General features: G+C 39.5%; 1 protein-coding gene across 9 annotated transcripts in view; it reads left to right on the top strand.

Moving 5' to 3' along the window:
• LARGE1 (LARGE xylosyl- and glucuronyltransferase 1) overlaps positions 1-14987 on the top strand; it is a 290753-nt gene that overhangs the window by 151751 nt on the left and 124015 nt on the right. For all 9 annotated transcript variants that reach the window (XM_054192882.1, XM_054192875.1, XM_054192866.1 and 6 more), the window contains one exon: positions 5048-5171. In XM_054192882.1, the coding sequence (XP_054048857.1) occupies positions 5048-5171 (124 nt within the window). The remainder of the gene's footprint in view (positions 1-5047; positions 5172-14987) is intronic.

Below are 14987 nucleotides of genomic sequence, written 5' to 3'. Positions count from 1 at the left end.
GTAACCATTTGTTACAGATATAAAAGGTATTACCTTGTTGTGCTTCCCTTAATAAAGTATAGGTTTTGGAAATAAACCCCCTGGGCTACTGACCTTTTTATATTCTTAGAAAATAAAATTCCTCTGTTGCAGAGAGAGAGCTGTGCAACCAAGCAGCTGCTTTTTGAACTGCTAACAATTGAGCTATGGAATAATACAGAAGGGAAGAGTGAGTCTTGGTTCACTACTCCCTTTTTCAATTGCAGATTTTTGTATTTAACTCTGTGGCAGTGGCTATTCAAAAAGAATGGGTCACAAATGCTTCAGCAAGCAGATCAAAACTGATGAAGAGTAAGAAGTTTTGAAATGTAAAAATAAGACATCATGATAAATATTATATATAGAAAAGGGTACCTCGGAATAGGGTCCTAAATTCATAACTTGACTTTTAAAATTACTGACTTCTTTTCATTTTACTAACTTTGTAGAACCTCAGCAATTCTGAAAATGAGAGCATTCATTTAATCTCCTATATTTAGGCCTAAAAGCCTATATTTAAGCATCCATGCTTGAAAATCTTGGCCAGAATCTCTTTTCATTCCTTTTTGAGGAAAGCATTTTAGGAAAGTAAATAGCTGCTCTTTACGTATGGTTTACTTTGTCATATAGTGTTCTGATCTTAAGATAAGTCGAAATAATTTAATATACGAAGATTTGCAGTTTTCTAAATAGAATGGTTAAAACCTTGAGTTTCCACTTGATGGGAAATACATATATTTTGAAAGGCATTCTTCTGCATTAAGACATCAGTGCATCAGCATTTTCCATGTAGCAGAAACTGTGAAAAGTTGTAGTTGGTAAAAATTCAGATGTTCAAAATCTTTGACAAAAATGAGATAAAATATTTCTGGACCTTGGGAGAAATTCTCTGGCTGTTTCAATACCTGCTTTTATAGTGAGGAATCTGGAAGAGCTGGGGCTAAGAGTTCAAGGGTTGTCTGTTCTGAAACCTGGGACACTAGACACCTCAACTTCCAAACGTTCGAATTCACACGAATACTGGGAATTTTCAAAAACCTATTAATTTTGTAAGAGAAGTTTATCAAGATTTTCATATATTGACCTATATTATTCCATAGTTGCGTATACTGTCACCATTTACAGTATAGTGCTTTCTAGCACTACAAGAAAGTGCTACAACACACTATAACCAACCTCTACCATGTGTGTTTTTTCACTCTGTTGATGTGCCTAGTGGAAAATGAGTTATAGGGGATAACATATACATTACAAATAAACGTAACACACAGCTGTGCTTTGAGTTCGTTAGAGAAGGTGTAATCAAACAAAGTCCACCTCACTTTGGAGCGAGAGACGAGATTTGTGTTGGTCATCACTTTCATTGAGACTTGATTCCAGGTTCCCTTCAACCCAAGAAAGATGGCTTGCACTGAAGTCCTGAGGCTCAGGGAATTGGAAAAAACCTGAAACCTATTGGGTCATCTCATTAACTCCCCTGCTATTGCAGGAAACCACAGCATTGAAATCCTTTTCATAACTCGATCTACCTTCACAACAGAAAGAAGTTGGGTTTCTCTTTAACCAGAGCATTGTATTTTTTTCGGTTTCATGCTACTCAACTTCCAATAGCAAACTTCAGTGTTTTCAGCTGCTCATTAAACTTATCCAAAGGCCATGCTACCCTTCCTTGTTGCCCAAGTGAGGGACTCTCAAGCCTCCCTCTGGAAGACTCAGGTATCTCCCCCAGCCTTTCCCAAACTTTTTAAACTGTAGCTGCTAAATGCCTGTGAAGGATAGCTCTCCAAATGGCTATTCCTTAAATTATCATAGAAGCAATACAGCTTGATTTCAGTTTTATAAACCTCGTATCCCAAAATGTCTTTGTCCTGGAAGAAGACCAGTCTGAAGAATGGAATAGCTTTCACTCACACCAAATGGTAGAGCAAAACATCTGAGTGTAATGAAATGTAGCTTTCAGTGGAATCCTTCACAATATCCTGATTGTCACCCCTAATTCTTACAGCCAGTGATTCAGTCATGTTGGCAAATAATGATGACATCCCTTTCTCATATCTCTTGAGAAAGATTTCTCATCTTACAGAATCTCTTCCATATCTTTTACAATGGATGTCGGTTGATCTTTAAACTTCTGAACTTATTTCATAAACACTTTGAAGCAATTCATATCTTTTGCATATTGCAGACACCAGAAGAGGTAAAAGAAGTCATCTGTGTGTACGCTAGTTCTGTTACCTTCAGAAGGTCTTCCAGGTTTGAGTCTGTGCTCTGTTGGCTTCTAGCACCACGCTATACCTCACACTTCACATAACTAAAATCTCATCTGGAGTAAAATTTTCTGTGACTGATGCACATTTAGTTGTAGATGTCAGTGGGTCACTGTTCTGTTTTGGGGATATATTTTTGTGATAATCTTCTACTTTGCTTCTGACACGTACTTTCCTTCCAGCTGAATCTCTACCATGAGGCTAACAACTCAAAAGAGATTTCTGTGTAGGAGTACAACTACTCCTTTTTTCTTTTTCCCAGTAGGAGCTGAACTAAAGAAAATGTCACCCACTTGTTCCCATTTAAGTTTCATACACTCTGGGTCATTCAGATAAGTATAACCTGCTACTGAACATCTGAGTGTCTTTGTATCAGATTTTTTCTTTTCAACTAGTGTATTTCATCTTCAGATATTTTATATCAATTCCATTTAACTAAATGATGGTTTGAAAGAAGATGTTGCTTCCTTGCTTTTAACTGATTTTTTACTCTTCTTATTCTACTTTGCAATATCTAGATAAATGACCCTGAAAAAAAGGAAAAGAAATTACTAAAGAACACCAGCTGGGAAATAGTCCTACCAGATACCAGACTAAGCCCCTGCTAAGCAGAGGGACCTATGTGGAATGTGTATGTTGACATTTAACACTTATTTGCCTTGAGGTATTGCTTTGCCTGTACCCAAAGCCACTGGTGTTGTACTTTGTTTCTCTTGGCCTTTTCTCTGCTAATGAAACGTATTTTCTGATCACTGCTATTTCCCAATTTTTTCTTGGCAAGGTGCCTGGTTACTGCGGAATCTGCGTGAGCCAGGATGTCCTCTTCTTCTCTCCTGCTGGGCTGGTGAAGCAGATATAATTGCTGTGATCCCTTTAGCTTGATAATGGGACACTCAGCAGCTGGCAGCCTACGCCTTTCCCTCTCCTCTCCTCACTCCAGGGCAAGCTGGAGATTGAAAGACCTTTGTCTTTTTGGAAAGCATGTTGTGGCTTAGTGTTTTGGGTATTGTTAAATGCAGATCAGCTGCAGGTTTATTCTGCCATCACGATTATCTCATATATAAGGCTTGTAAGCAGCCCTTTCCTGCTTTTCCTATAAGAACATAACTTGATCCATAGTGCCCTTGAAGCCAGTACAAGAGCTTCACTGTCATCCCTGGGTATTGGATTGGATCTTAGGTGCAGTATTTCTAACACTGTAAAATCCAGCCATATACTGCTTCTCGCAACAATCTCCTGTTTCTGCTGAGAGGTGTGTTATGGTACTATGAACCATTATATGTATTTTTATGGGGTTTTTTTTGTGGACTTTGTTCAGTGAGAAAAAGTATTACTCATCAAAGCAAGAAGAGTAGCATTAAAGAGAAAGGCACGTATTGTTCATTAATGCCCGAAATGGAGAAAGAAATAACTTTCATCTTTTGAGTTAAGGCCAAAAGTGTAATGGAAGTACGTTGGCCTGAACTAACATAGATTTCCTCACTTCTTGTTCACACAGCAGAATGTAGTAGCATCAGTCATCTTCCACTTTAGCCAGCATTTGAAACTCAATGCTTCTCTTTTTAGATGAAAAATATCTGTTAACAAGTACACCCATTTACCTTTATAAATTTCACAGAAATGAGACTCCGCTATTCCACTCTAGGGATCAAAGAAAGGTTGAACTAATGCTAAAGTCTAAATGAACCATCTGTCTTCTTAGTGGCTTTTGCAAACTCTGTCCTTCTCTGCGGACAGGGAAAGTTGCTAACCTAGGGTTAAGCATGGAAGACTGCAAATCATGCCTAACTTCCACTGACAGGTTTTCATACTCCTACCACAGAAGTTGAGTAAAGATCAGACTTTTTTGCTTACTGTCCCTCAAAGAGAGAAGCAAGGTTAAGGGATTCAAACATGGGATTTGTAATGTCCAAGTTCGCATTACTATAAAACTTAGTATGGAATACTATATATATTACTATATCTATACACTTTGTCCAGCCGTGCCATTCTTGCTCATACTGTCTTCACTCATCTTGTTTTGAAGTTTTTCACTTACTCCAAGTCCTATAACTACGTAGGTGAACCTAAATCTGGCGTTTTGAAGTGTAAAATGTTTTCTTTCTTCCTGCTTTTCTTCAACCCTCCCTCCATCTTAGGAACAAGGATGTGGGGAGATTTACAGTCTCCATTCTAGTCACTAGCCAGTAGCTAGAAGGCACTCACCTGAAACATCTCATTTTGGGTTCCCATAGGACAGCTGTTGATACCCTAAGTTCTCTTTGTAGAAAAGATGTGTGGAAAATCAATGGAATTTCACCTTGTTCAGATGATTGTTTTTTAACCTTCCCTTCCACTCCCACTTCTCCACAGACAACTGTTCTTACCACAAAGATAAATTACCAGGTTGACCTAGAAACTGAAAGCAATCACTTTCACAGCTCAAGTCCCCAAAGGGGGATTAACTTGGCCTTCTTTTAAGGAGCCGGTAGAAGGGACCAGATCCTGAGCTGTTATAAATCATCACATTCCACTGAAGTCAAAGGAACTATGTTTATTTACAAGCACCCAGAAACTCATCCAGTATTTCTATCATTGTCATATTTATTCAAATTTTAAGTGTCTTAGCATTTTGGCCACAGAGCAGGACTCCACCGAACATGCTGTATGCTTTACCTTGAGACCTTAGACATAGATAAAGCTTTATAAGTTCTGATGTTGCCCTTTTACAGCAGGAATTAAAAACTTTTGAACTAATGCATTCCTTTCTCTTCTCATATCAGGCGAAACCCACTCCACTTCCACCTCATCGCAGATGCAATTGCCAAACAGATCCTGGCGACTCTCTTCCAGACATGGATGGTCCCTGCTGTGCGCATAGACTTCTATGATGCAGATGAGCTCAAGGTAAAGACAAACACAAGTGTTACTCATACGCTTCTGGTTTCATGTGATCCCATTTTTATTCATCCCTCTGGATTGGTGACTTGTGGGAGAACTGCTGGCTAAAATATTCTCCCTGGCTAAAACTAATTCTAGCGCACATGATTGTAGCCCCAGTTACACTTAACTAGAAGATACCAAATGGCTAAAGTCAGTGCAGTTTCTCTGCTAATGGAATATGTTGTTTAGCAGCCTAGAATTTTACCTGCTATCAAGAGGATTATGGTTGCCCAGGTTGATTTGCATCTGATCACGTTATGTTCTCTAAGGTTGCTTCTTTCTAGTAGCAATTCTGGAATCTTAAGTATCTTACTCAATAAGCCCAAGTCTGTTACTGGAAACACTCAACTACCCAGCATTCCTTCAGCATGGGTGTGTAACACCGTTAGTACATAACGCTCTGATGAGATATTAATACTACATTTTGAAATACCTACCTTTTTTTTTATCTGGATGCCCTTTCAAAAGGACTGAATATGAAGAGAGTTCCAAGGGGGAAAAAAAATCACTTACTCAAAGCATAAAGTAATTATCTTTTCATAGTTAGAAAGTTTAAATTATATCACAGAGGCACAGCATCACAGCATTGAGTTCGAGCTGCACGTTTTTTAGCTGTGGAGGTAGAATGAAGTATTCGGATTTTAGCATTTGGAGTTGGTGGCAATAATTTGTATGACTTATCAGGCTGATCTGAACAGCACCCTGAAACAAGGAAAAAACAAAATTTAGCAAATTGCTGTGCTAATTAAGGGGTAAATTCAAAGCACACTGTGTTGTAGAATCTTGAGTACAAACAGTCGTAGAAAGAGATGGAAAAGAGAAAAAATGATCCTTGAGAAAAATATTTTGTTTCTAGCTGTTTTTTATCGTTTTATTGGTCCTTCCGCATGAAGCTATAAGCAGATATTAACCTAATTAGCTAGAGATCTCCCTTCTGTTCTTTATAGCTTTATAGCAAGGAGGAGGTTTGTTCTTGTAAATCTTGTATGTGTCTATACTGCATGTGCTTTTCTGCAAATTGTAGGATTTTACAGTGCTTAATTAGCCTCTCAGCTGGGCAAGACAAACCTCTTAGTGTTTTCCTTCTGGTCACTGGGGTATGGTGCAATCTAGTTAAGCAAATAATAACCAAGAGAGCTTACTTCAGTGATCCCCAGCTTGCTGATTTATAGGCAAAACACTGTGCAGATATGAGGCTACATAGAAAAGTCTTGTTTTGTCCCTCCATCTTCACTTAACTTTAATTTATATGTGGCTGATGACCTAAAACAACATGGCACTGCCCTGCATGTAACACACAAGCTTTAGGTTGGGGACCACTTTCTTACTGGATGCAAGTATTGATGCATAAATACAACTTTACAGGTCCACCACTCTTGCTCAGAGCTCATCATACTGCATACCAAGCAATTTCCCTGATTTCAGTTGTCAAAAAACACAGTATAAAGTAGTACTCAGCATAGGTGAATGTGACAGATACTGCCAAAGGACAGCAAAGAGTTGTAAGTATAAATGGAGTTTAAAAAAAACACAAGTGTGATGCTGGCTCATATCCAGATCATCCTGCAAGTTTTAGCAAAGAAGACAGAAGAGCTGTTTACAGACAGCTGTAGGAGCTCATCTCATGTGTTTCCTACATAGCCTCCAGAGAGGATTTAATGATTATTTTGGGTTCATGTGTTTCACCTCTCTTCTTGGGAGCTATATTAGGCTGTCCAGTCTTATGAAAACGTAGATCTGATGCTGGAATGTTTACTAGAAGTCCTGCCTTTTTCTAAAGTGACCTATGAATCCAGTGTTACAGTATATACTATGTTTCAGTTTTAATGACCCTCCATAGCTCTTATTTAAACTTGTAATCAATACCAATTGTTGACACTTAAAAGGGTTTAAACTGAACAGTAGCTTGAGAATTTTCTGCTTAGCTTTCATTCACCAATGTTTCATCATTTTGGAACACATTTTAGCTGCTACAGAAAACATTTCATTTCATATTTGTTTTTTTCCCTTTGGATAAGTATGAGCTTCCAGCTTCTTACTTCTAATGCAGCAGGAGCTGGCATGTTAGCTTAATACCTTAAGTCCTGGGAAAAGTCCTGCTTCTGCTCAAACAGTGGAAGGGAGCACATAATGTTAGATCCTCCATAAATAGTATGGATGCTTTTTTGTTTTCAAGTAGCTACTTAGAATTCAGTCATCACCTTCCACTAGAGTATTAATTTTTTAAAAGGCAGAATTTTGAGACTAAAGTACTTGGCAATGTTTCTTAATATATCCTGCAGTTCTTAAAATGCATGCTCTTTAGCTTTGAGTTAGAGTAACCAGTGTCCTGAAGGAAGGTGTAAAAAATAAGGCTCTTCAGTAGGTGTTGTTTTCTCTCAGGTTTTAGAGGAGAACTGGATGCTTCATCGCAGAAAGGGCAGACAAGGTACCTCTGGTTATCCCAGAATTTCTAGGGCCAGGAAACCAGCATATCTACTTTATTTGTTGCTGTGAATTAAGCATGTCAGATGTTCCTTTTAAATTTTAGAGAAGACCGACTTTTACTTGTGCAAGGTGACACATCTGTTCATGTTCATCGTGCACCAAAAAGAGCGAACATTCATTCTCTCCCCGGGTGTGGGTGCTGCCAAACTAACATCAGCCTGCTTGGAAGAGGGGTAGAGCACTGGAAAGGATGGCCAGGGAGAGGTCTATGTTGAGGCACGTGATAGGGGATGAGGCAGAAGAGGAGGAGACTTGGCTGTGGAGCTGAGCCAAGATAACAGCATTTCCAGGAGAAGGGTCAGACACAGTTGAGATGGGAGCTTGCAGCGTATATTTCTTTTAAACATCTAGTTTGATGATGGTAACAGACAGTTCTACTAAGGTGCTTGTGACCTCCCCCAACATAACTTGGCCTGCGTCCTCATTGCCTTGCCAATAACCACAAGGGAGATCTGTGCTTAAAAGCTCTCCCTCAACTTAAAAGCTGTTCAGATTGTGAACTGTACTGCCAGTGCCACTCTCTCCCATTAACTGAACTTGCTACATGCAGTTAGTAATCAGCAATAAGCATCCTTGAAGTGTGGGCAGCTAATAACTGTGCCAGTAATTGAGCCATTCCATAGCTGCAGACTTCAATCTTGTTCTACTCAGTATGGCCCACACATAACTCTTCCAAATTTATGTGGTCACATATGGCTGTGACTACAAACTGGAAAGTTACTTGGCAATGTAGATTCACTTTATGTGATCACATTGGCCGTGTTATTCAGCTTTGGTCCTGATGCAGTAGATGTAGCTATTACAACAATGCATCCCACAAAATAACTGGAAACTGAAAATTGTCTTCTTTGAACACTAAATAAAAGAAAAAAACACACCTGTGAAAAATATTGATCTAAAGACCCATTACAGCTGTGGCTTGCAAATTTCAGGCTGCATGATACTGTGGGTTTTTTCAGTTCAGTCTTACATGAGTAAACTCCAGACCTAATTATTGAAGATGTGCAACGTGACCGCTCAGCTTCTATACTTTGTTATTCAACATGGAATCTCATATCAGTTCGCTCACAAGGAAGTATAGGCATTAAACCCATTGTGATCTGCATTGGCCCAGAGCAGAAGGAGCAGCTGATAAAGCAGTACTGTATGTGTGATGTGTGGAATACAGATGAGGCGAGTTTGTTTTCCCAGATGTTGCCTGACAAACTGCTGACAACATCAAGTGAACTGAGGGAAGCGGCAAGTAGAGTGAGGACTTGCCTGCTCTGCTGTGGGTGAATCTTGATGGCTCAGATAAATGTAGTCTCGTCATCAGTGGTAAAGCAGAAGAGCCATGTCCTTGAAATAGTTCAGCCCACAAACGGGCTGCAATTGTTCTGTGAACTCTAAGGCAGGGTTGGTGAATAGTTTTTTGCAATAGATGAGCATTTGACGTGAAAGTGAAGCGTGAAAAGCTTCATACTTTGCTGCATATATGAACAATATTCCAGCTTTTACTCTTCCATGAAACAACAGACCACAAATCTCACTGCCAGTGCTGCCTTAGGTGATTTCATATCCAAAATGTTGATGTAGTCTGCACATTTAGTCAAAATCTCTGTGATCCAGAGAGAAAAACCAAGCTGGCATAAGGCATGGCATATATATTACTTAACTTTAGGCATTTACTTAAGCAGGAGATGAGTCACTCCTTAACCACTTCCATCTGAACTGTGAAGGCAGTTCACTAGGTCAGACATTGACATCATTTGGTCAGATAGATGGGCATGGGCTATGAGATTTAAGCAGGAAAATCAAGTTTAATTTTTTAATTATAATTGTAGTGTAGCTGGGTCTCAGAGATGTGCTTGTGCGTGCTCCCAATGCACTTAAGTTACTAATTCCCAGGGTGGTCCAGGAACTCCCAGGCTAGTCATCTGCATAGACGAGGAAAGGGGCTGAGACAGCAGACAAAATTGAAACGAAGTGATTGACTGTACTGCTGGCCATCTGCACAAGAAGTATTTGACAGATTGTTACAGGAGCTCTCACAGTGGGAATTTCAGACAGTTCTTGAGATTTCCTAAGCAGTCCCTGCAGTGCCTAGACCAATTTGTATGCTTAAATGTGTTGATTAACATCCTGGGTGGAGAATCTGGTTGTCCCGGAAATTTCCAGACAGTTCCTGCTGCAAAATTAATCACTTGTGCAAGGGTAAGACAATCAATAGAAATAGTTCCTACATATGTAGAAATGATCATGTAGGATAGTCTTCTATACTACTTAAGATAGTCAAAAAATGTTTTGTATGTAGGTTAAAATAATCTATAGTGATGGATTATGCATGTCCTGCAGTGGTCATGTAGGACCACAGGCCAGATGGATTATAAAAATTGGACAGAACCATGTTTTAGGGAGTCTCACACAATCCAACTAAGATGTCTCTGCAAGGGCCCTTACCATGGAGACTCTCTTCACCATCTAGACAGCAGCCGAGTGTCCTGTTTGACAAATTGTATTGTCCATGCAAGAGTTAGCCTAAGCTGATATCCCAATAATGTTAGCTTTTTTAACGTATGCTTGTTTGTAACTGTCTCTGGAAGCTGCCAGTGGAAGCTTTTCCAATGAATGGTAGCATTGATGTGTCATACATGTGTATATACATACTATGTGTCATACACTGTCATATACCAATTTTGAACCATCTTCAAACAAATACTTCCAACAGAACTGCAGATACGACCTGCTGAACACAGGAGGGAGGAAGCTGATTGACAGTTGGGAAGATGTGAAATGATATTTGATGAACAGATTATCAGCTTAGTGTTGGTCACATCAACTGCAGAGGGTAACAGTGACAGCAGTGTTGATAAAGCCTTGAAAAACAAAACTGCCCAGCATTTTCCTGTGCTCCACCATCTTCCTGGTCAAGCAGTTCCACTGGATGTTGCAGAAGCATCCGTCCATTACAATTTATTTTCCCAGGACTAATGACTGGCTACTAGCTATGATGGATTATAACAGTTAGACTATATTTGCATTGCACTGCATGCAGGTTATATATTGTTCAAGGGCAGTGCGTGATTGTTTATTTATGAACTAGTTCACTCTATGCCTCAGAGGCAGACACACAAAGTTATAAAGCAGACACACATTACTTTCCTTCCTTTCTTTTCCACTTCATATGCAAGATCTAATTGCTATTAATGCAATACAGGATGTGAAACACAGCATCTGTTTATGTTTACATTCATTTACGCAGTGGTAAGTATTCAATTAAAGTGTTTCTACAGCACTGCGGTTTTGGTCAAATACTGTCACATGTTATGGTGGGCTTGCGATGCTCCTTCATTTCACCAGCCTTTTTTCTTTCTATAAACTGGCCTACTGAACATGTCAGTGAAATGATAGGCATAGACTGCTGTTTCTTCCTGCCCTTTTCCTTTCTCTTTTAAAGAATGATTATTTTTTTCTAATGCAAATTTAAGATTTTGAAAACCAAAGTCTATAATCAAAGCATTGTACAGATTTTCATAACTTGCACGGCTTAGTTTTAGACTTGAATTCCCACATTATAATTGAGATATAGTGTATTTGCCGATGAACATAATGCATACTAGAGACGTGAAGTCTCAGGTGATAAAATATACTTGTGGTTGTGACACAATGCTACCATGCTAAGAACAGGGTCTTTTATCCATGGTTTTCAGTACAGATGACTGGACATTAACAGACCAGGTTTTGTAAGCCAAGATATTTTCCTTCAGCCTGCTTGGGAGGAAATGAGTATCCACCAAGAAACAGATAGCAATTCAAACTCCCCAGCACAGTGGAACCTTTGTGAAGTGGTCAGAATCTATCCATGCAGACTGAGTAGCCTAAGTAGTACTTCCTCTGCCCTCCCTGTCCCTCTTCTGCAGAAAAAAAAATCCATGCAACATCACAAATTAAAAATAGATGTGTTTTCTGTTATTATTCAGGCCGAGAATATGAAAAAAGTAATTTTGTGTAAAATCACACTGGGTCATAAATTCTGCCTATTCAAAACAGGCAGTGATGAAAGAAGTGATGTAGAAATTGGTGAGGCAGGTCAGAAACTGGTCATGAGGATGGGAGTCATGGTGCCGCTACTGACTTCCAGCTGTTGTCATCTGCTTAGTGACATCTAGCTTTCAGGAGCAGCCTCACCTCTGACTTTGTCTGTGGAGGGAGGCAAGATACTAAAAGTGGAATGGCATTTTGCAGATTTTTGTGTCATTTTTCCTTGGATTTACAAGTGTTGTCGGTTAATTTGAGATTTGGAACTGTAAGAATTTGGTATACTGGGGTGAAGCCCAATGTGATGAAAGAAGGTGGAGCGTTTCCTGGGCCTCTTTCCAAGGGTCCCAGTCCACCCACTGAGCTATATTGTGCAGTGCTTCTACTGCACAACTGGCTATTCCAAAATAAATCCTCATGTCTGCCTTTATAAACCCCTTTCCCACTGTTGCTGGTGCTTTAGAAACATGGGATTTCTTTCTTAATTTTATAACCTACCTCTAACTGTTGTGGGCTTCTCTGTAGCTCCACCTTTTTCTTGATGCTAAGGAAAAGCAGCACAGTCACTATGTACTACCTCCGCCAGGAAGCCAGGGTAGCTGTTCTTTGTAACATATGTGAAGTGAGAAATAAGGAGCCAACTCCCTTCCAGTGCCATCACCCACATTTGTATCGTAGTAGCTGACTCTGACATTTGAATAGCAAGGATTCCTGCTTGGCATTCAGCTTCTTAAACATCACTCTTATTGCAGCAACGTGTGCTGCATCTCCAGGGCAGGCTATTTTAGCAGAGAATGAGAAAAAGATGAATTACTGCACATGAGATTTTCCAGAAATTATTCAGTTTGACAAAAATTATCCAGTGTGCCCTGGAAAAAAAAAAAGAAGTTAAAAACACGCAGTGCCTCAAACTGACTGCTGCAGCTATTGTTTATTCTATTTACAGCATTATGTGCCCATTACAGCAACAGCTTTCTCAGAACTTTATAATCCATCTGTGAGAAATTAAAGCATTTTGCTGTCCTAACACTGGACATATAGAAATTATTTAACACTTTGATCTGCATAAGGGGTATAGGTTGTATATCCCCTGTACTTGCTGGGAAGAGTTAATGGTCATCCTGTGTTCCAGCACAATTTCTTGGTACTAACAGATAAGAAGCTGCAAAGAACTTATAATGACTACAGTCTTAGACCTTAATGGCTTTTCGCTTGCTCATAAAGATACCTCCTTGTCATAGGGCATTTGATTTCTGATAGAAAAACAGCAGTGACTGTTCAAGGCATTCCTATTCAGGATTGGTATTGATGTGAGCATTTTAAAAAAATGTTTAGTTTTTGCTTTTAGATTTACAAAGAACTGAAGTGTATATATTTCCATGTCTGATTGATAAGCTGAAAAAAGACAGCAGGCTGGAAGGACTCCAAAAATATCCTTGATTGACCACCAGGGAGCTGGAATTGTTAGAATCCATCATTTGTGAAGTACTTGGCATTGCTTGTTTCTAAGAAGCAACTGAAATTCAGGGTAGTGTTGCATGGTAGTTCAGATGTGAGTTTCTTCCCACGGAGCACTCCAGCAGGCAGTGTGGGCAGAAAGTATTTGGAAGGACTAGGGCTGAAGTGGTCATTATTGTGGTGAAAAATGATATTCGTCTTACCAGGGCACGCCTCTTTGTGTGACACTTTTTCACAGCACTTTTCACAAGCTGTGCTGTGCGTCTGCCTGAGCACAAGCACACAGTGAAATGAAGTCACGCTTCTCATAGGTCTTCTGAGATCATCTCAGCCTCCTGGGTAAGGGCATTCAGGCTGATTTGGAGTTTGAGTACCTGCTTCAAAGGGGAGATATATAATAAGGTTATTAATTTGATGACACTGATGGTACCTCTTTTTGAGTCTGCTTGATATGAGAACATTTGAATTTCTAAATTGTGAAATTTCATTTCTATTAGTGGAGATATCACTTTTCAGATCAAACTGACTTAATCCTGCAAAAGTTTCATTTTTTGAGGGTAAGATGATGGTGTCTATGTCTCACCCTTTCAGCAGCAAAGATGAAAACTCAGCAGTGTTTCGATCCCCTGATAATTTTCCCATATACTGTTCCATTACTTCAGGTTTGACCCCGTTCACAGTTGAATGGATTCCACAGTTTTTAGCTGATACAGTTGAAAGCCTTTATAAAATAGTTCCAGCTGTATTCATCAGCCATTTAAGGTCTGTCTTCACCTGTCTTTCTGACTCCATTTTTATCTGATGGTCCTTAGGGTGAAAATACAAGATTACATGGAATTAGGGTGACACCGGTGGCCTTAGCCCTCACACCAAAAGGTTCAAGAAGTGTACGAGGTACATGCCTGCTACATGGACACTTCCTTTAAACACCACTCATGCAAATTCACTGTTATCTGAAGTATTTGACCAATATTTAACCAGAACCTAGACGAGAAGCTAGACTGGTGTCAGGAACATCAAGCTCAATATTTCTTGCTTTGGAGGAGCCCAGCTTTCCCAATAATGTCTTTATTTTCTTCAGATTGTTTCTCTAGTTAGTGCTGCATTGTTTGAGAGACAACTTTTCTCTTTCTAGTAACAAAAAAGTAATACTTGCCCCCCCTCCCCCCCCCCCCCGTTGCATTCAGTGCTTCTTATATTAGGTTATTGTTAGTATTGCTTGTTCATAATTATAATATATTTTATCCTTTATTATCCTTTTTATCCCAGATGTATTCCTGGAGCTTTTCATCTCCAGGAGTTTTGATCTGTTATAATACTTACCATTGGAGAAAAGAAGACTGCTTCATGTAATTTTTGTTCTCTTGAAGTAATAATTGCAATATAAGAAGTTCCCACTCACCTGGCCTCCAGCCGTGCAGGATGGAGGATGATTTGTTTTCCTGCAAATTCTTTGCTTTTGCTGAAAACAGGAGAACTAATAGTATGTGATATGGCATTTATTCCACCAGCTGGATGTGTGTTCCACCCACTAATGGCCTCTTTCTTGGTGCAGCATTTTCAGCTGTTGAAGTTTCACAGTTCTTGTTCTGAAGGTAGAAACAGTAAATGTTCAGGTCTGGAGAGAGGTGATTTTACTGGTGAGATGCCCGATAGTAGCTAGTGATTTCCTTCTGAATAGAAGAATGAATCCTTTTTTCCTGTCTGTATTTGCTATGTTTTGACTTTATGTTAGGATGTCAGAGTTCTGGTGGAAGCTGCATTCCCACATCCTTTCCACAAATCATCTTCTCTGCAACCCTGGCTGTTGCATTGAAG

Source organism: Rissa tridactyla, chromosome 1 (genome assembly GCF_028500815.1).
Source record: "Rissa tridactyla isolate bRisTri1 chromosome 1, bRisTri1.patW.cur.20221130, whole genome shotgun sequence".
NCBI lineage: Eukaryota > Metazoa > Chordata > Aves > Charadriiformes > Laridae > Rissa > Rissa tridactyla.
This window is presented reverse-complemented; position numbering and strand designations above follow the sequence as displayed.